The 27,459-nt window shown below is 40.1% G+C and overlaps 1 protein-coding gene across 3 annotated transcripts in view; it reads left to right on the top strand.

The window, feature by feature from the left end:
• The first annotated feature begins 16,699 nt into the window (after positions 1–16,699).
• Positions 16,700–27,459, top strand: part of KCNQ1 (potassium voltage-gated channel subfamily Q member 1) — a 364,087-nt gene continuing 353,327 nt past the window's right edge. For 2 of the 3 annotated variants that reach the window (XM_054828306.1, XM_054828305.1), the window contains exon 1: positions 16,701–17,249. In XM_054828306.1, coding sequence (XP_054684281.1) covers positions 16,852–17,249 — 398 coding nt within the window. In that variant the 5' untranslated portion in view covers positions 16,701–16,851. Of the gene's footprint in view, positions 17,250–27,459 lie in introns of all 3 variants that reach the window. The other variant, XM_054828304.1, reaches the window with a different exon arrangement.

Here is a 27,459-nt window from a genome sequence, read left to right as displayed (position 1 = left end):
TGGTCCACCCATCGAATCCATGCCTCTCCAATTTAGAGACAAGGATGTCATGCAGGACAGTGTCAAATGCCTTGCACAAGTCCAGGTAGATGACGTCAGTTGCCCTTCCCTTGTCCACTGACACTGTAACCCCATCATAGAAGGCCACCAAATTTGTCATCAAAAAAACATCCCTGCCTGCAGATGGACAAGAGGCCTGTGCTGGCACAGAAGTTCCAAGTCGGTCAAATTCACTGTGTACTAAAAGCCTCTGTTGCTTCCCCATATGCACCCGCTTTCCCTGTGTCTATAGCAGTTCCACTTGCAGGTGTACTCACTGCAATAACCAGTTATAAGCAGGAGGTAAATCTTCAAATGTGGTGAATTCTGTACTTGACAGAGTTTAACATGCTGTAGGAGAGAAATAGAATAACAGATACTTCCCTTCACTTGATGTTTATACACATTCAAAGTGTTGCTTTGGTCAGCTTATTTTCCTGCCTGCAACCTCTGCTTTTTATTGAGATGGAACTTGGAAGTGAAAGAATGAACAAGAATATAAAGATTCCCTGTCATCTCTAAAGGTTTGGACCATAACTGACTAAACTGATTTGTAAATCATAGATGAATTTTACTCTTCTCAGATGGCTGCAAGCAAGGTATATGCAACAAAAGATTTCTTCTCTTAGACAACAGACAGTGATTTTTTTGTTGTTTGTATTTCATCGAGACCTGTTTAAACTTACACTCAAACCAGCCAACAAAACCATTAAGCCTTATATGCCTCCTGACTACTCTAGAAATACGTCGTCTTCTTCAACAGCCAAACTTTCTGAGTTGTGTTAAACTGGCTTCTGCCTCACTCGGCATAATTTGGTCCTGAAAAGAACAATTACAGAGCAAACTTGCTATTATAAGAAATGCTTTTTCCCCTCCATTTCTACAGTGTGTAATACAATGTCGAGTGGTTTGGGGTTTTGGGGCGGGGGGAGGTTTCAATACCAGTAGATCCAAGGTGCAGTGAGGTGAGAATAAAACAACAAAAAAACCCCATTATATCAATCCAGTTTCTATAGATGGAACTTTACAGAGAGGTGGATAGATTCACAGTTTCAGTAGAGAGATGCCATTGCTTCTGGAAGTGCAAGCTTCTGTTTTATCATAGTAGCAATGTAACTACAGATCTTGAATATGTGATGCTACGCAGGGACAAGGTTTGTAGTGCTCTAATGTATCGCAACTTTAATGGGATGCCTCACTGTTACACTAGCCAGGCAAGGCTTTTATCTAGACAATGAAATATTTAATATGTTAAATATAAAAGGGGTGATGAATTTTTATCTGTCACAAAAAGAGATTTTAAAAAGTTCCAATTACTCCAAGTAACCCATATGACCAAGACACAGTAAAATGCCCTTAGTAGTTAAATAAAACTAGAAATATGCTTACACAGTGTACTTTATGGTGCTGTCACAGGTTTCTTCAGGCAAGCAAACAGAAGCTTAAATCGGCCACCCTGACAATTCCAGGAAGTTAAAAGTTTCACAGTTGATGCTAGATTCATGAGCCATCTCCTCATAGGTTATGTCACAGTATGGAGCTATGCAGGAGGCAAGAGCTGAGAATAGCATTTCAGTTGTTACTATGTTGTCAGAGGTGCTCAAGTTTGAAATTTAACAGAATTCCTATTAATATTTCTGCTATTAAGTTGAATTGGAACATAGCTGGGGTAAAGCTTGTACAATTACAAGAGTGTTGAGCTATCTATTGAGGATATAACAGTGCTATTTACATTTGTTTAAAAAAAGAACAAAACCCACGTAGATGAACATGCAATTTCTAGCTAATTACAGAATGCAAGCCTAGAAAAGATTAAAAAGCCATTTTTTCACTTGTCACAAGTCTCATGAAAACAGCTAAAAACTTGAATTCTATGGAATTATTATCAGCTACCAAAAAAGTTAAAATGCGTAACTTCTACTGTTACTATCAATATGCTGTGTCTTATTCCACATTGGCTATGATTATAATATTGATGAAACAAAAACATATGTAGCGTAAAATGCGGAATAATATTAAAGTGAAGCAGGCTACATGCTCATCTGGGGTGATACTAATTAGCAAACATTCAGTTTATGTCTATGAAGGTCTTAAAAAGACTATTTTGAAGATAATAGATCTAGTGCTTTGAGAATGTGTGTACCTAATTTTATTTACATGAGCAGTTCCCTTGAGCTATCCATTAGAATAAAAAGAATTACACAAAGTTCAAAGAATTTACCAAAGACAAGGATGACTTTCACCTTTATTATCTATTGATTTTATTTTTTTTTAACTCACTAGGAGAAGATGCTTTCCCAGATGAAGATGAAGAGTTAATGAAGAATCAAATTAGCCACACTGTGGCTTGTCAGCATTTCTGGATGCATTCCCTGTGATCCTGTCTGAATGTAGAGTCTTTACACGCAGTTGACTGCCTTTTATCAGAAACCATCATATAAAGATGGGTTTTTCTACCCTAACACTGTCACCTAACGTTCAGATAATCTGCTGTTCTGAATACAATCTTTAAAATAAAAATTACATGAAAAGTTTAGAAAAGCAAAATAAACACAAACCTGAAGACATCATCTGTGCCCCAAGATACTGTTGGGAATTGTCCTCAAGCGCTGAGGATGAGGAGAGAATAGTAAACACATGAAAGAGGAAAACTGAGTAGCACAGTGTTACAGTTATATTAGCAGATGCTCATGTCCTAAACTCATGGGGCTTGTAGAAGAATCCCATAGAGTAGTAATCTACAGTGCAGGAGAGTAGAAGTCATGGGTCCACCTCTGTACTTTGCTGTCTCAGAAACAGCTGTATAGTAGACAACTGCCTGACTGTAATAGTTCTGCAGTCTGCTAATATCAGACCAAAACAGTAGCCAAGGGTCAGCGAGATGATACAAGAGTCTATGAAAATTCAAAGGGTTATTCCCAGTGCAAGCTAAAAGGTTGTCTAAACAGTGGAGAGCACAATAATAGAACATTGCTGATGTCTAATTGCAGAACAGGACAAATACAGTAAGTTAGCTACTCTTTATGTAAGAAAACCAAAGTGCTGAACAGAAGAAAAACTACAGAAAGCGATCTAGAACATAGACAAAGGACAACAACTGATAGCTTGGGAAATTCCTGATACAGAAAATCTGGAAGTTTTACATATACTTCATTGTTCAAAAGGAAGAAAGAGTAGCAATGACCTTTATATCACTGCTGATTACTCACAGATGATGAAGGGGAAGGAGAACGTGAAGTAAGTAATAATCTCTTCTTGGTTGAATCATGAACATCTCTCAATGTACGTAGTATAGTTAGTGATCCTACCTGCTGGCTGTCCTTTGCAACAGGCATGACCATCCATCTGCAGAGTGAAATTGCATTGAGGTGGCTATTGTTACCAATGCTATTTGCTGCTGCTCCCTTTTCCTATTTGGGAAGAGGAAGATGTTACCAGATTACTTGGCACACCAGTCCCTGTGACAATAAAAGTAAACATTGCTAGTGTGTAATGATATCAATAGCTCTTCTCTGGAATGAAAATAAGCCCTGTGAAACAGATGGAGGTGCAAATAATATGCATTTCTCTGTGGCAGTAGGGGAGCATAGAGTTACCAGAAACAGACAACCAGCAGGAATGGACTTCAGCTGTGACTGTAATTTCTAAATTAAATTTTCAAATTGTTGCAATAACTTGGAAGTTGAGTAACTGCATCAGTAACTAATCCTTCATTCCCTTTGAGAAGAGTCACGTGCTTTCCCCAGCTACAGAAATCTTTAACGAATTTCCCAGAGCACATGTGTGCAGTCCAAGCACTCTCTTAATGATTTAGGTTTTCAAACAAACACTGTCCACTTATCTTCACTGATAACTTCAAGTTTTGGTGCGCAGCATGTCAGCCTTTAAAGTTAATTCATTTAAGGGATTTATTCTGTGTTTAAGTGTACAAATGTTGCATCACCATGCTTTCTTAGGTAACTTGCCTGTGGGGCTTTCTTGATATATAACAGACCTCATTTGGTATAAATTATTGCAGCTCAGTTGATTGCTGTGAATCAAAGCTACTTTGAAGAAGCCAAAGATGTGCCCAAGCTTTTCAACTTTTTCATGATCATAGTAATGTCTTTCTTCAAATATTTTTGTCCTTTTCTGTCAAAATAAGTGGCATAATTCCTATATTTTTGTGTTGGGGCTTTGGGTTTTTTTAGCATAAGTTGATGTTTGCCATAAATATTCAGTGTCCTCAATACAGATTTTGCTGTTTTCATAGGTATTAATTAAATTCGCCTTTCTGGATTTCTTTCAGGACTTCTTTTCACAAGTCTGGATTCCTTTGTTCTTTATTCCTAAAACCTTTAGAAAATATATCTCTGACACATCCTTTTGTTAGAATATAAAATGATATAAAACAGTCAGATATCCAAATTCTGTCTGTTCAAGAGAACAGCAGATTCTGTTTCTCTCATGATGACCTGTGTAATTATTCTGGATTGCTTTAAAATTTCCTTCATACGTCCATATGTCACTGTTTTTTAACTATCCTTGTTTCTGTTAATGCTTATATTTCTAGGAATATAATTGTGATAAATTCCATTGCATCACAGTCATAAAAAGACCTTTATCTTTGATCTTTTTTACAACAGTGACAGTTGCTTGAAGTATAAAACCCTGAAATTAAGCAGGACCTGAATCAAGAAATGTTCTCTGAAAGCTGAACCAGATTGTAATGTGAAGGCACTGGCTATTTTTGTCTGGATTTGACTAACGGTTTTGTCAGAAAGCACTAGGTGCTGAGACTGTGAAAGTCATAGCCCAAGCAGAAATTCTTCTCTAATCAGAACTAAGTGGTTTGTTTAGCTTAATCTACAATTAAGGAGCAATACTGAGTCTGAGGCTAAACTCCTCTTGTACCAGACCCTGAGTAAGACCATCTCAGTCCCTCCTGGACAATTCTTCTGCAAGTGTCTTCTCTGTTGAAATGTTTATATCTTTCTAAGTACTATTTAAACTGCAGTATTCCATCAGGCAAACTTTTTTTTTCTGCATGTTCTCCCTTCTGTTCAAAGCAAATGTGTTTATTATTAAACCATTTCCTAGACAGTTTCATTACGTTTTCTGGACGGTTCTAAGAAGGTTTGCTGGCCACTCTGACTAGTCATCAAACCTGTGCATCTGTCTGTCTTCCTGGTAGCTTTCCAGCCTTCACATCAATCTGCTAAGAGGGAAATAATGCTTGAGTGTGGAGATTCATAACTGATTACTATCTTACAGATGCTCGAGATTAAAAGTTTTGTAAGCTGTCGAATGCACTTGCTCTGCTGCAAATTCCCGACATTTTATTCAGCTCTTCCCACTGTCTTGCTCACACTGCCAGTGTACGTGCAATGACTTATTACTTACATTCCTTTGTCCTATAAGGTGAAACTTTCATTTGAATGTTCATTGAGTTGAACTGTGTCTTCTAACATAATATTTGAGTTGCTGCATCCTCAAGAGATTCCCATTTCTCCCCCTTCGATTATTAACCCCAGCCATTGATGTGGTGATGGACTGTGTTTATTTTTTCTTTGTACAACGGTTGGCTTGTAACTTAAAAGATCAGTGTTATTGGTGACAACTAAGTCTGTTACTGTGTGGCTGATAAGCCAGATTATGTCCATTTCCCTGTTTGTTCACGTGCTGAACAGCAACGGCAAATGTAAAAAAGAGGAAGAATCTCTGTATGGTATCAGCAGCAGTTAGAGCATTCAATCAAGTTTGTGTTTCCATTCAAAACACGTCTTGATTTAAAATCCCAATGTTATTAGTTCTATTTGCACACCAGAACTTTGTACAGTGTTCCAAAGCATCCCTATCTTTATACTGACTAATGCTGTTTCTCCTCTTCCCCAGCAAATCTGGGTGCTTAACATGCTACAGCATTTATCATCACAGCTACAAAGGAGGACAGTGCTATTATCTCATTTAGAAATTAAGAACCTGAGGCACAAATAAGAACAATGACACACCAGAGGTCACACAGGAAGTCTGTGGGAGAACTGGGAGCTGAACTCCAGTCATTCTAGTCTGAGATTAGAGACTGGAACTTTCCTCTTTGATGGAGGACTGAAAATACTTTCTTAAATTCAATATACTTACAGGAATTTGGTGCTCTCTTTGATAATTTCTTATTATTTATTATGCAATCTTGGTAATGTATCAAGTTAAAGTCCAGCCTATTTTTTTGTTTTCTTTTTTTTCTTTTGCATTGACAACTACCCATCAAACTACTAAGTTCATTAGGATTTAATTTTCATGTGTCATTGCTTGTAATGGTAAATGTCAAATATTATGCTATTCTCTTTCAAGTATTTGACTAGATTATTAACAGAAGTCAAATCACAGACATGTTTTCAATGGGAAACAAGGGCTAAGCCGTCAGCCTTTTTCTTAGAAAATATTCTCATGTTCTCTACCGCACAATCAGCATTTTGGGAGTCCTAAACTACTAGTGCAGGAGAGACAGTTGCTTTACAAGTAAAGAGATTCATTTGCTGTTAAGCATAATCTATAAGACCATGTGAAAACTGAACAGGAGGGCCCTCTATATTGAAAAGACCGTATAAATCAGTACTGAAAAGATGCTAGGGTCAGATCCCCGGCTGCATCAAATTACCATATTATGACTCAGTTTACAGTAAACAGTTGTATTTTTGGATTTTGTTGCATCAAAATAAGTCACTGAATCACCCTTCCTTTAGAGTATCAGGTGTCCTGTATTCAAAACCAGGATGATTTCTATAAGCTACTTTGTCCTATTTCTTGCCTAGCTTAAAATGTAACACTTCAATGAACAATTCTGTTGTTGCCATTTATGTGATTGTAATAAGGCAGCTTGTCCCACTGAGGACCAGTTAGGCTGTGACCAGCTAGCTCTGTGCTGGAAACAGGCATGCATGTCTGTGGTCACTTACTATTAAATGGGTGCAGCTGAAAGTGAGGACAGTGGTACAGTAAGCAGAGCTTGTCAGGTGAAAGAGGAAAAAATAAAAAGGAGTTAGAAGCTCCTCTGAGCAGCGAATGGACATTCTGATAATAAGGTATTACCTCCCCTTGTCTTAAAGTAGACCTGTAAAAGAAAAAATACAAAACCAACTGTGCCTGTGATTGAATGGCAAAGTTGAGCAGACTTGCAAGCAGTAACACATAGTTTTCTAATTGTAAGAAATAGCTTCCTTATTCTTAAAGTGCCAATTACTTTTCCTTTTTCTTAATGTGACAAATCTTTTTATTTCACTTTTTTATTTAGAAGGATGAATTATCAATGTTAAGAAAGTATTTATGTCTATTATGAGAAATATCTGCAAAAAAATGAGACAAAACACCTGTAGCCTATTAAGCCAGACCAGATAAACTTGAAACTTTAGCCACTAGAGGGACCTCCAGGAATAGAATATACAAAAATATTTCAAAAGGCTATTTTGAAGTAGTATTAGGTGTCTTTAAAGAAAAATAAAAAAGCTTTGCAGGTCAAACGAATTGTTGCTTTATAATGAGCTCTGAAATAATAGGAAATATGAATTAACTAATTATATCATAGATTTTGTCAAGAAAAAGCAACTACTTTTCTCCTGGTAGGATATGAATTTGGAGGGTTGTTGCCTCTTCACTGAATTAGTGAGGTTAGCACATCTGCTTCCCAGAGACTTGTAATTTAGCAGCAAGGTTATGCGTTGCTCTTTTGAGGAGTACAAAGCAACTACAATTATTCTCTTTTCAGAGTTTCTGAGAAGAATAGGATTTGGATGTGGTTCAGATAGTCTGCAACCAATAAGCTTAGTTTTTCACTGAATGGTACTTTAGCAGAGCCCTCATCTTATTTCAAATTTTAACAGCAGTTTAATAGCCCAGTTAACAAATGTTAGTGCCTCACTATGAATGCAAGTGCTTTCTAAAAAGCAGTTATGCTACCATTTGGATCACTTGATTTGTAATTGGCAAGCAATCAGGGATATGACAAGGGCGCTCTAATGTTCCCGTTTATACTTCTGCAATACTATAGAAGTTGTGGTGTTCTTCACACACAAAGTTTTTGGGCTCTGCAGAGCGCAAATTCAGCAAGCTTTAGCTTTAGCATAGCTACTGTAAGACTAATATAAGTGAGGGTGCTTCTGAGACACTGAAGATGTGGACACAAAGACAATTAAGCCAATTAGTAAAAGGTCAGGGATGGGACTAGAACTTGGCATTAAATGCCAATTATGGAACAGGCTAAAAGAATTTTTGCAAGACCTTAAATTATGTTGCATTGTTTAGTTTTACCTGTTAGAATGATACTAGTGAAAAGAAAACTCTTTATTTTGTGAGATGAAAGCAACCTGAAATTCCAGTTTGGCAGAGCTGATGATTGTCGCAAAGGTCTCCTGTGATCTATCTACTGAGTTTTATAGTTTCCATTTTGTTTGCATTGAGAGGTTACCTGCTGAGAAAAGGTGTAGTGGCAGGGGAGGAGTCATTGCTAGTACCTTTTCTATTATTCTTTGTTGTTTTGGTTTTTGGGGGGTTTGGGGGGGGGAGGGGTTTGGAGGGGTTGGTTGGTTTGTTTTTTTGTTTGGGGCATTAGAACGCTCTTTGATGAATTACTGCTTGAAAAATCTTTGCTTCTGGCACAGTTAGCGTTATATTCCTTGCATTACATGTGTATAACCTCCCACTGAAGTTTTCTAGTGAACTACCTGCAATTAAAAGATACATTCAACCATAGATATGCTTAACTGGCAGACTGATGACTCATGACATCAAAAGTGGGTTGCTAAGTGGGCTCTACTGAAGAAGAATGATTATCTCAAGTCATTCCATACGTGTGAAGTAGGATATTATATGTTACAGATTAACACGGTCACAAGCAGGAAGTGTTCCTTGACCAGGAAGAGATTTAGTGATAACTAGTGATTTCTTTCTCAACTGCTAAGAGTGAAACCCTTCCTGAAATACCAGAACATCCTTTTATTAAGTATAGTGCCCTCCATAAGTAACTACAGAGCAAAAATTTTGGGGGGATTTCAGAATTTCAAAAGTTCAGTTATTTATTTGCAGCTTAATCAGCAGTGTTATTTGACACTGATTTAAGTCTAACAAAGAGAGAGTTTGTGACTAATGCAAGGGGGAGAATTTTCGTTTCATGCAAGAAGATGATGTAACGATCTCTTCATTTGAAGAATGCCATTTATCACTCTGCCGTCAGATACCTTTGCATGTGTAAGAATATGCATACTGCAGCCTGTATGTGAGTAATCAAATGCCTGTTGAGTCTTACATGCTTCTGAGATTAAAATATACCGCATCTGCCTTAATGATGAAAATGAATGTTGCAGCTTTTTTGTCAGTCTCTTTAGTTTTCTCTTTTGGAGTGATACTCAGAAGAATCCTTTTTCAATTATGAAAATTGCTGAATGATTAACCACATCAAAGAACTGGGGAGGATGGGACACCAGAGGCAACTGCTGAAACAGACTGGAGAGAATACATATGCATGTGTGCACAAGTGTGCCTGGCTGTCAGAAATCATAACCAAGATCTTCTAAAGGTCTCCTCTTGTAGTTTTATCAGGCCTTCACAAGTTCTAGATTTTTTTTTTTTCCCACTGACACTTTATTCAAGATTTGCAAGTAGGTTGGGAGCAGGAAACAAGTGTTGAGAGGGACATTTGTAAGATGTGATGCACCAAAGCAGTTCAGCTGCATTTCTAGCTCTACTTTTTTCTTACTGCCAGTGAGCCCTTCAAGGGCTCTGCCCAGAAGTCCTGCTCATAAACAAGTAAACATTTAGGACCTGAGTTCTTCAGAATCACTTCTACCTGGAAACTTTTGGTCAAACAACAACAATAGCAAATAGAACAGGCTAACAATGTAGAAAAAATGTGGATCTTTGTTTACATAACCCAAAATCCAGTTGGCTGGAACTGGCCTTTCATACAAGTGAATGTTCATTGACAAGAAAAAATAAGAGTTTACCAAGTATTGGTGCAGATATACACCTGCTCAGTTTGAATTGGAAGGGTTTTTAACTTATTTTTTGGACACTTATTCTGTTGAAGACAATAGAAATGTTGTAAATAGCAGGACTAATCCTATGGTGTGGTGGGTTAACCCTGGCTGGGGGCCAGGTGCCCACCAGAGCCGCTCCATCACTCCCCTCATTCACTAGACAGGGGAGAAAAGGTATAATGAAATGCTTGTAGGTCGAGATAAGGACAGGGAGAGATCACTCACTAAGTATTGTCATGGGCAAAACAGACTGAACTTAGAGAGGGAATTCATCTCATTTATTACTAGGCAAAACAGAGTAGAGGAATGAGAAATAAAATCAAATCTTAAAACACCTCCCCCCCCTTCCCATCTTCCTGGGCTTAACTTCACTCCCAGCTTCAACCTCCACCCCCCCTCAGCGGCACAGGGGGACGGGGAATGGGGGTTACGGTCAGTTCATCACACGTTGTTTCTGCTGCTTCTTCATCCTCAGGGGGAGGACTCCTCTCATCATTCCCCTGCTCCAGCATGGAGTCCCTCTCACGGGAGACAGCAGTCCTTCACAAACTTCTCCAACGTGAAGTCCTTCCCACGGGCTACAGTCCTTCATGAACTTCTCCAACATGAGTCTCTCCCACGGGGTCACAAGTCCTGCCAACAAAACTGCTCTGGCGTGGGCTCCTCTCTCCACAGGTCCTGCCAGGAGCTTGCTCCAGCATGGGCTTCCCACAGAGTCACAGCCTCCTTCAGGTGCCTCCACCTGCTCCAGTGTGGGGTCCTCCACGGGCTGCAGGTGGAATCTCTACACCCCCTCATCCTTCCTCCATGGGCTGCAGGGGGACAGCCTGCTTCACCATGGCCTTCACCACGGGCTGCAGGGGGATCTCTGCTCCGGCGCCTGGAGCACCTCCTCCCCCTCCTTCTGCACTGACCTTGGTGTCTGCAGAGTTTCTTACATCTTCTCACTCCTCTCTCCGGCTGCAAAAGCTCGCTCTAACTGTTTTTTTCTTCTTAAATATGTTATCACAGAGGCGCTGATTGGCTTGGCCTTGGCCAGCGGCGGGTCCGTCTTGGAGCCAGCTGGCATTGGCTCTATCAGACACAGGGGGAGCTTCTAGCAGCTTCTCACAGAAGGCACCCGTGCAGCCCCCCCGCTACCAAAACCTTGCCATGCAAACCCAACACAGATGGACAAATAGCAATTCTTTTTTTTTTTTTCCACCTTGCAAAGTTCAAATTTAAGTTGCGGAGCATTTAAGCATTTTAATGTATGTATAACTTGAAAACAAAACAATGGTTTGTGTGCTGTAAGTCTAAATATGTGCTCAGAACCTTTCTTGAAACTTTGCTTTAGGACTTAAAACCTGAGCATTGGTAGACAATACCATTCTTTGCCAGAACAGCACGAATATGCTTTAAAAACCTATGAAACGATGTAAAAAGAGGTTATAAACATAGACATAACTATGGAGTAAGACAGTGTTCAAACAGATAATATTAATCAGGATTGTCAGCTGTTGTACTCAATAGACTCCAAACTCCAAATATCGGGTGCGTGCTACTCCGTTCTGCAACGTTACTTCTCTCTACTGACCAGAGTCCTAAACTTACTGCATCCACAGTTAAAAATAACCCAACAACAAAAAGGGTGGAGAATTAAAAGCAGGTTTAAACTTTCTAAATAGAAAGTTATCCGTCTGCCCCATTTGTCTTGAAAGAGACTGACAGAAGAGCAGACTGCATAAAAACCTTTTAAAAAGTGTGTCTTTTTTGACAGCGATTAGTCTTTTTATGAAGTGAAGTGATTCATTAACAGGGTCTCTGACTTAGGACTGATCAATTGCTAACTTGTTCGGTTGCTCCTGCTTTGTTAATTTGTTTCAAGAGGAGGAACATGTACTTCTTTTTGTTTTTCCAAGTCCTATCCTGGCTGTAGATAGTTAATTTGGCACTGAAGGCAGCATTTCAGAAGAGACAAGGCTATTTTGTCCAGTTTTCAGGAAACAATTTATTGAGCATTTGGTCCGGGACATACTTTGCCTATCAACTAGGCTGCTGTAATCTCTAATTCTTAAGGATGAACATCTCCTGTGTCTTTCTATCCAGCACTTGTCCTAATTACCAGCACTGTACTGGTGCTTTTCAAATGAATTGCAAAGGTGTCACCTTCCCTAGACATGCTTACCCTGGTACTTCTTGATGGTGCTACTGGTTTTTTTGACTCAGAGAAAGCCTAGACAGCAATGGTTAATAGATGTCTAAATTGCAGGTAGAGCAATGACACAGTAAACGTGGATCTTGCTGATCAAGGAAGCTGGAATAAATTCACTTGAAGGAAAAAGTGAGCTGAACTAAGCTGTGGATTCTTCCTAGCCATACAGCTATGGGACCACAAGGCGCTAGTTATTACTGCACATTAAAAGAATTTTATCTTAATGGTCAGGCTTTTGGGGCATACTGCAGTTTCAAATGATTTACCCTCTCCATATCTGGAGTTTCTACTGGTGTGCTACCAAGTTGTTTGACCAGCAATGCCTGTCATGAGGGAAAATCTGCTAGATCTATACATAAGAAGCATTAATGTATTCAGGAGCCTGTAACAAAGATTTTGCTTAAATTTAAAACCTAAAATTAAGCTGGCATAAAAGCATACCAGTTGTATATTAATAGATTGTGATCAACTAAAAAGAATGGTAAATAAGAGTACCAAGGTGTCCAATGAAAAATGGACAGGTGTACAATGTACAGGTACTCAGAAAATTGTTCTTAATTGCAACTTGATGAATGGATGAAAACTTACACATATCTTCCCGTCTCCCCACTGAAATGGCTAAGCCAGAGTCTTCCCAGGATTTAGAAAATGAAGTGAACTCTTTTATCTCTTTCCAATTCCCTTGTCTCTGCTTTGAATCATAAGGCTGAGGTTTATTTGTTCAACATGTTATTGTTGTGTTTTCAAGATCCTCTTTGAGTCTGAGGTCTAGGTTTTTAGTTGTTTTGCAGTTGTTTTAACAGTAATATTTCTAAAGTAATGACACACCTCTGTGAACAGAATTTTTTTATTGATAGAAAATATTTCAAAAGTTATTATCATACAGTTATTGCTATCTGAAAATATATAAACAATCTAGGACTTTATTCTCAGTTCAGTACTGAGTTGCATTTACCTTCATCACTGGCTGTGTTTTTAAAATGTTCTACTGACTTGATTTACTGTGAAAAAAGTTTTTTAACATGACCCCTACTACATCTGGGCAGAAATGGAAAATGGCATTTAAAAACCAAAACAAACCAAAACCATCCCCAAAAGTAATCTAACTGCAAATAAGATGATTTCCATGCCAGTGGAGAACTGGTGCAACCTGTAATTGCAACGTAAGTGTTAAAGGCTTTCAGAAGACAGAGAACACTCAAATACTTACTGTTTGTTTGAGTCTTAGCTTCCACAGGGAAGTAATCACATAAAAGATCAAGGTGTCTCTTTATAACTGGCTGCACCAATTCCGGCTTGTAAACATTCAGCAGTGATTTAGCAGTATGATCTTACACAATACTATGGCAGGCACACAGTGAAAAGATAGCATGTAATGAGCATATCTGACAATGCATCCATAAGATCAGTCATAATTTGGTACAGGATAACAGGAACACAGCCCCAAGCTGGTACAAATACTTCTGATCTACTATAGCCCAGTGGTGGGATTTTCAGAAATGCTTTTCTAGTCCTGCTCTGATTAAATTACTAGAATTGGGAGCTTTAGCATCAGCATAATTGGGGTATTATCATCATACTTTAGTGACTTACCACATCTCATTTCTAGAATCAAAATCCTCTTAAAGATATAAAGATCTAAACCAATACTTGCAAACTGTGAAATAACAAATATCATGGTTATTACTTATTTTGCTACAGTTCTGTAAATACTCAAAGTAGACTAAATTATTGTTCTAAGAAACAATTCAGTGTAGTAGTTCCACCTGAATGTTTAAAACCTATATTCTCTTTATCCAACATATTTTCCAACTCTCTTCATTATCAAAGCCTAGCAACGTGGCTCCATAAACATATTTTAACACTCATCTGCCTCCTCTTCCCATTTTTAGCCCTTCCATGTATACACTGTACTCTCTGGATTTTTTTTCTCTTCTTCCACTTTAATAATTCTGTTGTTTTGTAAAATGAACATGATTAATATCAAGACATGGCTACTTATAAAGGGGAAAAACCGGAATTGTCATTACTATGCTAAAGTGTTCATCTTGAAAATGTTACAGATAGGTTTGGTAACTTAATATATATTAAAGATAATTATTCCCTGGATTCTCATCACAAGTTGTCATTGATTTGACACTTTTAAGTTGCTCTTGCCTTCACCTATGCCAGACAGATGTTTTAGCATTCAGTAACATGAACTAGCTGGGAATCATGGAACAAAATTATTTTTACTATATAAAATAAACATTATCATCCATTAGTAACACATTAAAAATACTGATTTTACCTATTTTAAAAATCCTTTATTTGTGATGATTCTTTGAAAGATTTAACCAACATTAGAGGTCCAACCCAAAACCTTATGAAAATATTTCTGTCCTGAAAAAACAGTTCAATATATTGGGCTATGGAATATATTTGAGACTTTTCTTGTTTTGCAGTGAGAAAATTATTGAAACAAACTTTGGTTGCTTGGAACAGTTTCTCACTGAACACTAAGGATCAAATTTAGTTCTTAATTTTCTTCCCTGCTTAGCTATTTAAGTACATAATACCTCTCTAACTTTTGTTTTGGAAGGAAATTGTGTAAGTCATATAGAAATTCCATTTTCTTAGGTTCAGATATATTGGGGGTTCTATTCTCTGTTTTGTTAATAAATAACAACATAATGTCATTTTTTAAAGATTTTGAAAATGTTTTTTGAAGAACAACATAATGTACATATAAGCATACAGCCTCTTGTTTTGCTGAACTCTGTAAATTAGGTTTTGCAGCTGGTTTCTGGATAAGGTCCTGTATAATCCAGATGATATGTTGATCTTTAAAATAAAGTGGAACACTTGCATAAAGAAACACATTTGCTAACTTTAATACCAATACTTTATCAGGCTAGTCCTCAAACAGTGAGCCTTCACGGGTAGCAATGACATTCTTTCTTCCATTAGTCATTTTTCTTGCAGGCTTATTGCAAGAAAGAACAATTTCTCAAAATAGAGAAACCTGGCTCTATTTTGACCAGATGCAGGAAAAGTTTCCTTTGAAATGCTGTTTTTATTAAGCTAGTTTGTTCTTCTGCTCTGGTGGAGGGGGGAAGCCTGGTTAGTATGTTGTTCATTTAGAAACAAGTTTTGCAAATTCTCTTTTTAACACTTCTGGTTTTGTATTCCTAAGAAGCAGCCAGATCCTTCACGGGTATAAATTAGTACTTTACAAGAGCCTACAGTCTTGCTTGTTTTCATTAGTAAAGGATCTTGCCCAGTTCCCCTACCATACGTGCACCTGACATTTGAATGAAACTGCAGTTAGCAGGGCTGTTTTTGTTTAACTTTATTTAGCACCTTATCTTCCCACAACATTCTTGTCTGAGTACCAGTATCAACCATGAACTCAACATAGCTCTTACTAGTTCTGTTCTATTTTGGGCTAGAAGGAAAAAACTCCAGCACTCCAGATCAAAGAGCACCCTCCTCTTTCGCTCTGGGAATAGAAATTGTAAACTAATTGGTGCAAAAAAGGCTCTTATTACCATGACAAATCAATTCACACCACAGTTAAGTAAATCATAACTTATTCTACTACACAGAAAAGTCATCCAAGCCTTTAAAATAACCTGTTATTAACGACCAAACACATGCACCCTTCCACAAAGACAAGATGTTTTTGGTGTTGGTGACACCCAACTCGCAGAGGCTGCAAGTCTGCAGAACTGTGTTTACTGAGTTCTACAATTTGCCCAATTACTCAGCTATTTGCTCCCTTATGTTACAGTAAGACCAGGGACTGCAAGGCCTGTTGGCCAGGCCCTTATTCTTGTTACTCATATTAATAAGAGCCTCCTGGAGGATCCCAAGTCCAGCAGAGCTCTGCTGCTCCCAGATGATGAAATTCTGCAAAAAGGGATGGAACAGCAGACCCTGAAGGCTCTGGTGGTCCTAAATCTAAGATAAGGAGTTGTACCCCAGGAGCTCAAGCCACTGACAGGTCATAAGGCCTGGGAAACACTTACTGTAGGACTTTGTCCCCACAGGTGCCAAATGGGCTGAGAAGGCAGGAAAGCCTGCTGCGCTTCTGGGGAGCTGGCAGGCTTCTCCCTGGTCCCTACCCTGTCACCTCCTGCAGTGTGCTGTGCCTCGCAAAGGTAAGAGGCCACCTCTGTGCAGCCATGTTGGTGACACGGGGTCCGATGAAACAGGTCGAGGTCAGCAATGAGGAGAGCGGCTTGACACGGAGAGGGGGTCCACACTCCAGCCAGGGTTCGCTGCCCCGCCCGTGTCCTCCGGGGCTTAGGGCAGGTCCCTGAGGTAGGTGCAGCCCGAGAGGCGGCGTGCCGGGTGAGGCTGAGGGGACACCCCGGCTCCCGCCCTGAGGTAGCGCACTTCCCGGCCCGGGGCCGCCGCGCAGCGCCCCCCGGCGGGCGGCACCGGGGCTGCAGGCCGGGTCCGCCCCCGCCGCGGCTTCTCCTCACCTTTCCCGGCCGGGAGCCGCCCCCGAGGGGGCCGAGCCAGCGGCGGCGGCGGGAGAGGGCGGCCGGCGCCGGCCCGCAGCTCCCTGGGGCAACGCAGCCCCGACACCGCCGCGCCGTCCGGCCTCCCAGAGCTGTCCCAGCCATGTCCTCCAGCTCCCCCCCGGGCGAGCAGAAAAGCCGGAGCCTGGGCCGGCTGTCGCTGCCCAGGAAAGGCAGCATGACGCTCGGCAAGAAGCCTTCGGCGCTGGAGCTGGCCGAGAGCACCCCCAACGCCCACTACGCCCCACTCTCCGCCGCCCAGGGCGGGCAGCCGCCGGTGGGCTGTAGCCCGGAGCCGGAGCGGGAGCGGCCGCTGCGCCTGAGGAGCGAGGTGGTGGTGGTGAACGCCGACTGCCCGCGGCCCCCCGTCAGCCTCGACCCCCGCGTCTCCATCTACAGCCTTCGCAAGCCCCTCCTGAGCCGCAGCAGCGTCCAGGGCAGGGTCTACAACTTCTTGGAGCGGCCGACGGGCTGGAAGTGCTTCGTGTACCACTTCACCGTGTGAGTACCCGCCCCGCTCCCTGCCATCCGCCGGGCCCACCTGCTCCGCGTCGGGCTCCCGTTACAGCGGCTTGTCCTGTCAACCTGCGCCGAGCAGCGGCTGTCCGGAGCGGAGAAACCGTCTCCCGGAGCGGCCATCGGTACGAGTGGCTCTCAGGGCTGCCCCTCACGCCTGCCCGCCGTCCCTGAAGCGTGAGGTGACCGCTGCACCGTGCCCCCCCTCCCCTCACAGGGCTCGTCCTCGCCGCGGAGGCGGGAGAGCGGCGGTCCTCTCAGTCACGGAGCTTTCCAGACCAGCCCGGTGCTCGAGGCTTGAACGTCTTGCAGATACAGTCTTCTGAGGTGGTTTTTTTTTTTTCCACAGGTGCGAAGCAAAACAAAAACTCACACTCTGGGGGAAAGTTTCTCTTATTTTAAACAGAAATGCTGTATTTCAGTTCAGGAGCTCTTGGGTTATAGCTATTTGATAGAGCAGGAGCTGATTTCGGGCAATTTTCTTCAGAAAGTTACCATGGGAGTTGAAATAAATTGTTCATTCTAAGTGTGGAAATTAAGTAGGTAACAGTCCATTCTTTAGTAATTTTTAACGCAGTGACTCCTGATTTTCCAGCTTACTGCACAGTATCTGTTTCTGACTGAATAGGTGTGTTATCCTCCTGTTGGAGGAGAATGAGAGACAGGTGATGCTCCTTTTCCTTGCCTCTTTTATTGCCCCTTGCTCTAACTCCTTGTCCTATTGGGTACGAATGCTATCGCTGTTATTTTTAGACAGGAAGGAGGATGACGATGTTTGGAGGATGTTAAAGCCGCTTAGCTGCAGGCAAGTTGAAAACTGCTTTGGGTATAATATTCACTATGGGCACAGCGTCCATCCTGAGCCAGCGTGTGGTAGGCCTGCGGTGCACAAGGATCTCAACAAGTGCCTCTGTGAGAAGAAATCAGTGCTTTTTAATCGAGGTGTTGTGGAAGGCTTGCATGACCCTTGAGCAATTTGCATATGTTAAATATAGGTAATAAGGTCAGGCAGAATTGTAGTGTCTGTTTATTGTATGCATGCACAAACACCCGTATATGTGTATATATACACTACATATATACATGCTTATTACAACAGCGAGAGGTAAAGTATTTTATGGTCAAAATCCTAAGACAAAAGGCTTTGATAAAAATCAGGTTTTATGATTAATTATTGCATTCTATTTCTAAGTATTATTTTAAGTAAATTCAGGATTGCGTGCTTATAATCCACCATTGAGGATTCTAGAGTATTTAGGTAGTCAGGTAAGTGGTACTAACTTTATTTTAGTGGAGGAAAAACAGCTGTCATCTGAATGTATTTAATTGGGAGATGACTCTGTGCAGCTGCTAGAGATAATTGTGGGCTCCATTCTCTTTAGCATTATGATAATGCCATTGATGACATAACAGCTAATAGCCATAATTATGAAGTGTCTAATAGTTGTGGTTGATCAATGTAAAACACTTTCAGGAATAGTTTGGTTTTTTTTTTCTTTTTCTAAAAAGGAGTTTTAGGCAGCCATCTCTTATGATTTCTGACCTTTTTCAAGCATCTCAAATTATTTATAGAAGGGACAGTAAATTGTGTTTAGTATCTTAACTAATCTTTTCTAAACCTTAACAGTAGGCCTAGGAATATCCAACCCCCCCCCCCCCCCCCCCCCCAAAAAAAAAAAAGTTAGATCCCTTTACCTAAGATTCTAGCCTGAATTTTAACCTTTTTTTTCCCCCCCCAATTATTAGCAGTGTAGATTAATCCTATCTGTGCAAGAATTAAGATTTTGTAATTCTAGTTTAGGAAAGAGATTGTAATATGTATGGGAAGTCATTGCCTCTCTCCCCCCAATATATACTTATCTACAGTGTAAGCATTAGCCCTAGCATTTCCCCTCTTTCCAGAAGAGCTCTTCTGTTGCAATGGTGAATGACAGTGGCAGTAAATATTCTCAAGCTTCTTACTAAGCATTGTGCAAATTACTTCAGTTAGGACTCTGAAGAGACAGACGAGTGTACTAACACCCTCGTGTGTTTCTTGCTATGCAATCTGCAAGTACCATGTGTGTATGTTTAGGCAGCCTCACTGTTTTCCACCAGCAGAGGGAATTGAGTCTGTACTGTTCTCAGCCATCCCAACTTCTCCTTATTTATGTGGTAGATAAGCCTGCACTCTTTGTGCCTGTTAAATAATGGTTTAGGTTACTGATCTTTGGTCTGTACCTCTCCAACTCTTGCTTTCTGAGCTCCCAAAGCAACCTCCTGGGAAGCTTGCTTTCTGCTGTGCCAAGGAATGAATGCTTTGAGTACAACCATTGCCAGCCAGCTGCTGAGTATTGGTAGATTAATAGTTGCTTCAAAGCAGAATTTTGTTACTAAAATCAACTGACAAAGCAGACAGTTTTTCTGATCCAGAGGAGCGGTCGTGTCTTAGCCTCTACTCTGGAGGAGTCATGGGATCTGATTTTTGCTTGTGGTTTGCTAGCTTTTTGCAAGCAGTTAGTTACAAGTGACAAGCCGCAGAGCCAAAAAGGACTCAGAGTTATAAGACACATGCCTGCATTTCTGTCCCACGGGAGGAAGTAACAATTATTTTGTTGTCAGCATACAAATTCATAGAGAGCTAAGCTGGGTTTTACTTGTGATGTGCAAGGACCTTGATGGTTGTCTCTCCTGCCAAAATGAGCTTAAGAAACTGATGTCATTTGCCTGTTGCCTCTTTGTGACTGGCTACCCCCTGCTTTATTCTGGAGGCTTTCAGCTGTCTGGGATGTCTTGGTCACTATCTTAAAGGTTCAGAGGGGAAGGAAAGGGAACAGGAATGGTGTTAAATCAGGGCACAAAGAACAAAGCTGACTAGAGGGTCTTGGCCAAGATGGGAGCAACGAGCACTGCGGGCTTCTTCATTTTCTATCTATTGCACTGTTCTACATTTTGCAGAGTGGATGGCTGTGTTCTTAATTAGTGCCGAAATTATTAAATTTAGAAACAACTCCTGGAATAGTCAATTTAACTTGCTCTGGACCTGTATCTCTGGCTGGTTGTTGAAACACTGTTTATCAAGCAATAAAGCTACATCTACTAATTGCTTGTCACACCCTTTTCCTGCTCAGGAATCTTAGTCAGTGGTATCTAGAATACTAACAGCTAAAAACTGATATTCAGGACTGATTTTCCTAATTTTTTTTATTATAATGTTTAGAAAAGGGAAGCTGAACACAAAGCTTTAATCCACAGATTCCATGTTGGTATGTTTGTTTCATATTATTTAGATTGCTGTATGTTTTGGTGTGCAGCAAAGCCTTTCATGTAGCCCTTGATCTAAAGGATGGAGTCTGGTTATCTTGTGCAGCAATAGATGGTTGCTGTACTAGATGAGGCCAATGACCTGATTACTTCTGAATTGTTATTTCTTTCAAAAGATGGCTGAAATACCTGTTTTCCGGGATACAAAATGTATATTCTTTCTCTCTTGTTGATGTTTTTAATCTTCCAGGATAACTGGATATTACAGTCACTGATTAAATTAATTGAATTCTGCACAAGTCTTTTCTGAGATTTGTCTATTTTGCTCAGAGCAAAGAGCAGAAACATCTCAAGTGAGCAGAATTAGAAATGAATTATTGTGCCTCACTTATACTAGATTTTTATAGGCTGTGGAACTAGTCTCTTTGGGGAGAAGGAATGGGAAATCAGCTATTAATTTACCACTGGAAAAAACTGCCTAAAAATACTAGTGGAGGTGATAGAAACTTTTATTTCAGCTACATGACTTGGTTTGAAGTTGTATTAAATTTCATTTGAATATATTAAGCATATAGTATACATACACTTAATTCTACTGGTGCAGGTAAATTGTGCTTGACAGTTGAAGATTTACATGCACAGCTTCTGCAAACACAGCTGGTGGTTGCTTGGATACTTGGTTTTTGCAAGTAAGAGCTTGCCCTGCGGTATGGCCACATGTTTGGACATGTCCTGCCAGAGCCACCAAACCCCTCTTGGCTGTCAGAGGTGAGGAAGTGACCGAGTGCCACTGTTCTCAATGACCTTCGGAGCTAAGGCATCTTATCACACTTATCATAGTAGTGCACCTTGGGATAGTGGCTCTGAGAGGTGACATGTTCTGTGGCCTTAACGAATCAAGTTTTCAGGCTATGTGAAGAGAGGTGGAGGGACAAAAGAAGCCTAAATTTTGCCCTCATAGTGGCTTGCTGAAATCCTGAGACTGTGTCCCAGTGCTGGAAATGACTGTGAAGAATAAGTAAAGTATCTTCAGATACTTAAAAAAATTGTTTTAGATTTAAGTGCATGAGGGAAGAGCTTCTTACCTTCTTTAAGTAGTTTAAAATATCTTAACATGTACCCGAAGAAACATAAGTTAGGATCTTTCTGATTTCTCTTGTTCTCAGTATGGCAAATAATGATTTCTGGCAACGTACACTGCACGTTGACTCCTCGCTTTGAGGTGTTGGCCATTACCAGAGGGAACAATTCGGAAGCCAATGGACCATTGGTCTGTTCCGGTATGGCAGCTCTCCTTTGTTGCCATGCAAGATAATCAGCTTGTATCTTATCTTTGCATGCGTGTACCTGGTTCAATTTACTTTGCCTTTGTATACGTTTGGTTTAATCAGCAATGATTGTCATTGAGTTTGTTCGAATCCCAAGATGTTTACATAAGCTTGGACTGGCTGGTAGTTGAGATTTGGGAGACTGGTGTCTAGAAAGAGGCAAACTCTCACAAGTGTGGCTGCGTGTGTATGCATGCAAAGATAAGAAGCAAGGGTAGACAGAATATTCCAGTTGCGTGTGTATTGGGACTTACAGTAATCAATCATTAAAAGCAATGCAGTGTTTACGTAGTGCTGTTTACATACAATATTGTGAGGAAGAAGCATAACTCCATCTTAAAATCCCATTTTTGTTATTTTTCCAAATGTACTGCAAACATACTTCCAAACCTACTGGTTCATACTCAGGGTGTAAATTGTTGAGGAGGGAAAAAGATCCATAAAATAATTAGTGTGTGCATGTACTCACTCAGTTTACTCAGTCCAAAAGAAAAAAGGGGCGAAACATACAAAGTACTCTATTTTGGACATGAACATTGGGATGTTTAGAGATTTTTGTAGCTTGGAGTCAGACTTTCAAATTATTACTTCTATTTTAAAAAGGAGATTTAAATCCTCCAAAATAAGCATGGATTTTCTAAGTGGAAGAAAAGAAAAATAGTTTGATCAGAGTCATGTTCTTTCTGCTGCAGTTAATTGCAGGAAGATGCAGGTTTAGGCTGTGGGGGTTTTTTGTCTCCTCAAGACTGAGGTAGTTCAGTTGAGGTCAAACTGGCCCCCTTATGTTGGCATGTTTGAGAGAGAGATTATGCTTCTTGTGCAGAGGCTGATGTGAACAAATGTTTGTTTTATTTCTAGATGACTTTTGTCTAGATGTCTAGATGAACTCCTGTTGCTTGCAACCAGCATTTAGTGTTTATTTGTATTACTGGAGCCCATTACTCCCATTCTTTCATGCTAGATACATTTGTAATGATAGGAATCTGCCTATTAGTACATGTCACTGTGTTTTCAAAAGCATGGTGTGTTCCAGCTGTGCAGTGGCTTATATAGATCTTTGAGGTCGCACATATGCTCAAGGACTATAGTTGGGAAAAATGAAGTGGAAACAAGGTGATATTTGCAGCTTTTTTCCTCCCTCAGCCCTACTCCACAGTCTAGCATTTTGATTTGCAGCAGAGTGGACATTTTTGCAACCTAGCACTGTGTATCTATCAATATGTCTGGTAACACTTTTATCTGAGACAAAAAGGGATTGGAAAGCCAACTTTACATATTCCCAGAGAGGAGGGAAGACCTTTTGCCTATCCCGTTAGTGTAACTCGTTGTACATGTAAGACTGTGCTAATGTTTAGGAGTTGCTGTTGCAGGGTCAGCCCTGTTTGCTGATCAGCCAGATATTAAAGTTTTGAGTCTTTGCTAATTTTGGATACAGGTGAGGTGATGTGACTTAATAGTTTTTGCTCCTCCTTCCTTCCCTGCTGCATGCCGCAGTTTAGCCCCTGAGCTACAATATTGCATGAAGGTGCTTCTTTGGGACTTGTGTGATTGAGACAGTGTTTGGGTTGGCCAGTATACAGCTTCCCGCTCTTGCCTTGTGCCATGTTTCCCAATCTGTAACTTGACAGAAGTTTCATTTTTGCTGAGGACTGTCTGGCTGTCCTGTCACTGAGACCAATCCAAGTCTGTGCCAGGACAACCTCAGGAGTGACAGTGTAGTTACAGGTTAGGAGGGGTCCCCATTTCTCTTTCCCGGTGGGACAGAAGTTCTCAGGTTAAGAAATGCAGATACTAATAACTGCATAATTGACTAAAAGTGTGTGTGGGGGGAATCCAAGTTTACTTAGTAATTGACTGTCATCAGAAAGAAAAGCAGTAACGGATACCAGATCCTTTCAATGTGAACCACTAGTAGTTAATGTCTGGAAGTCACTTTGACTAAATCACCATCTTTGCATAATTTCTTGCATTAAATGATTGCTGTATGAAAATGATTGTGGCAACCTATTTTGATTGTTGAAGAAAGGTGAAAAGCTGGGTATCTTCTTATTAAAATGCCTTTTGAAGACACACTGTCTTTAGTAATAACAATGAAAATTCAGTTTCTGTTCTGAAATGAATAGCATGTTATGGTCGACTACTTGACACTCAACAAGTTTTTTTTCATCTTGACCTGTGGTCTGCAGGCAGACACAGAAGCTGTGTGAGCGGGGGATGTTCTGTGGGGGCAAAAAAGGCTTTTCTAATTGTATTGATGTTTAGGTTTTTGAGTTACTGATGGAAGCAGAAGGTTGTAAACTTCTGAATATTAATGCTCAGTGGAGACTAGTTGCGTGCAGTGGAGAAACAGTTCTGTGTAATGCACACATGAAAGTTATAAATGTATTAAATTTGGGCAGGCTTTCCTGGGGGCAGGCCTTCTCTCTTTTCCTATCATCCTTCCAGTATAACATTTCAAGTCCTTCTCTGGTGTTTGCTTCCCTCCAGGAAAAGAATTATTCTACCTTTAAAAGTTGCACATGAATGATCTTAAAGATCAGTAAGTGCAGTATTCACATTTCTGTGTATCTGTCAAATGGTTGGTTGGGCAATTCTGGCACACTTCCTTGCCCTGGCTCTTCAAGTGCCAGGGAAAAAAACGTGCAAGGCTGTGTAGATTGGCCTCTTTCAAAACTTTCATTGCAGTTGAATCAAGGCTAGAGTTGAGATTCAATTGCAGTGAACTAATTAGGCTGAGCTCCAAATGCCTGAGTGCTGGATGTATTACAAACAACGGTGCCAACATACGCTGTAGGGAACTATGCACAGGCACAGTGCTTTGCTGACTTTAAACTTGGCACTGCCTCATTAATTTTGTGTGTTAATAGATTGTTTAATGTGCATTAGTGGCTGAACACAAAAGCTGTGAACGCTTGCTCATTCAGTTCCAGATGGAAAATCGTATCTTGTTGGGGGCAAGGTGTTTTCTGCCTGCCACCAAGAGGTCCAACACAAGCTTCAAATGCATTGGAAAGCTGCCAGCTGCAAATGCGCCTGATGGGTAGGTTGAGTTACAGAAGAAGAATGTGTAGATTACTTGAGTTTTTAGGTAAGGTACTAGCTCTCCTCACACAGTCATGCTTCATCTGGCATAATGGCCTCTGAGAACCATTATAATACCAGTAATGATAATGGGAGAGCATGTGTATTCGCAAGCTTCTACTATGGTAGTAGCTACTGTATTTTACCTCCTACCAGGAAATACATATGTGCGTATATATTTTCAATAACAGAGGGAGCGTTCAATGCTTTAGTAGTCACACTTAATTTTACTGTGTGTTTTTAGACAGTGATTTTTTTGTTTGGGTTTTTTTGATAGGAAATTCTAAAGCTGCTCTAAATCAAGTAGTTTTCCCCGGCCACCAGTTTGTGCACACCTGGAGGACTAGAGAGGTACTTGGTGCGAACTTTTCCCTTGTCTAGCATGATCAGTTTTTGAGGACACATGGACATTTCATCTTCCTCTTTTCCCTACTTCATGGTACAGTATAGTAAAGTAACAGTTGTTTTGTATGTTCAAAGAGCTGTGAGAAATTGCAAAGAGTGCAAGGCAGGACCTGGGTAAGTGTGTAGGTATAGTGTAAGTACTCAGTATTTTTTTTTCATTTTCTTTTAAACAAAACCCCACAAAAAACCCAAAAGTACTGTCCCACATTTCTTAAATGGCAGCTTCCTCTCTTAACAACCATACTTTACAACAGAAAGCCTGGAATCTGGAAAAATTACGATAAAAACCAGGCAGGCACAGAGGAAGCCAATGATTTCTTAAAGCTTAGGACAACCACTATGCCAAAAGCAAATTTTTACTCTAGACTGCTTTAGTGTTAGAATTGCCAGTTGTGTAAGTTAATGAACACATATTTTCTCAAAACTGGCTGAATCCTTTTTGAGTTTAAGAAAAGAATGTGTCTCTGTGTGTGACTATGCAAGGAATACATCGAGCACCAAAACTGTGGCCTTGGAATTTTATCCTTTCAAAAGCTATCAACTAATGAAAATAGGAAATTATACTGCAAATGGTTAGGTGGCCTTTAGATACTCCTAGCAATGTGCCTAGAGTAGGTCTTTTTAGTTTTCCTCGTATGTTCTTCACAATCAATGTGATGTTTTAATATTTTATGAAAAATGTTAACCAAAGTCAAAAGAAACCTAGGATAGGGTTTCTGCATACTTTTAAGTTTCTTCTGCTTCTGCAAATATTGATTCTGATTCCATGTTAAAATTTTCAATAGGAGCATAAATCTCACATGATTTGCTAATGCCAGTGGACTTATGATATGTGATCTGACAATACAGTTTTGCCATATTTGTAATAGAAAACTGAAAAGTTTTACTCCTAACTGCAAAATCCCTTTTCTTTTGTGTGCCTCTTTCTGCTGGGGTTATTTAAAAAGTAAATGCTTTGTTATACAACTTGACTAGTGCTTATTTCAAATGAGAAATATACCATTCTTAGTTAATTAAGACCTTGAAATAGTAGAAAATATTTATCTGTTTATCCTAACAGGTTGTGCTCTTGTTTGTCATCTATTAACTTTACTCTTAATGTGCTCTGAAAAAAAATAGAGCATACATTTTCTTTTGCAAAAATAGGAAAGTATAATACATTTTGTTGAAGTAATATCTGTTTTGATTCTGCAAGAAATATGATTGTCATCTGTTTAGCTTCACTATGCAAATAGATATTTACTTTCCAGTGGGAGCAACTAGTAAAGATAAAAGGTAAGGACCAAATAGTAAAGACAAAAACTTGCATACACATCTCCAAAATTAGGGCAATTAAAATTACTTGCCAGACATTGTTCACAGGATGAATAGAACTCGGTTAAAATTATTTTATTTAAAATAAGGTATTTTTTCCTGAAAGACCAAGCATCTTACAGTGCTAATTCTGTATGAACTTTTTCCACATGGCTGTTGTCTCTTGCCTGTAGTAAATATGTGAAATTACATAACATATATACCCAGGTTTTTCACCATCTCGCCAGTAGTTTTGTTGTAGCTTTATAAAAATAAATGGTCCTCTCTCTGTCCTTCCCTGCTTGCATGTGTTCTAGACTGGGCAAGAACACAGACTTGTCCCCTCTGTTTAGACGAGAGAACAGTCACACTTGCAATAACCTGCTCACTGTTGGGCAGCAGTCTTGAACTGGCACAAGAAGATTGCGCTTGCTTCAATATGTGTAACTCCAGTACTCAGAAGTCACTTGTCTCCTCTGCAAATGTACTCCCTGCAGTCTTGGGGATACATTTAAGGGGTTTTTCAATTTTTAACAGTATTTTTTCATTGCAATGTTAATATTATGTAATTTTATATGGGTTGGATAGGGAAGAAAATTGGGTCACAGTTTGAGAACAGAATGTAAATCATTCATCAGGTTACTTCCCTGAATTCTCTCCAAAGAGAGTAGGTTTAACAGCAGAGTCATGGTACTCATGGCAAAGGTTACAGAACCCGTGCTCATCCTTACTACAACAAAGGCTGCAGTGGTTGTTGTGAAAGTAGCTTCCTTCTGTGAAGTAAGGATTTAGCTTCCAAGAATATGTTTGTTCCTGCAGCAGCTATCCCCTTCCCAGTGAAACTG

This window comes from Grus americana, chromosome 5, assembly GCF_028858705.1.
Source record: "Grus americana isolate bGruAme1 chromosome 5, bGruAme1.mat, whole genome shotgun sequence".
Lineage (NCBI taxonomy): Eukaryota > Metazoa > Chordata > Aves > Gruiformes > Gruidae > Grus > Grus americana.
Note: the sequence above shows the minus strand (reverse complement) of the source record. Positions and strands in the feature narration are given on the sequence as shown.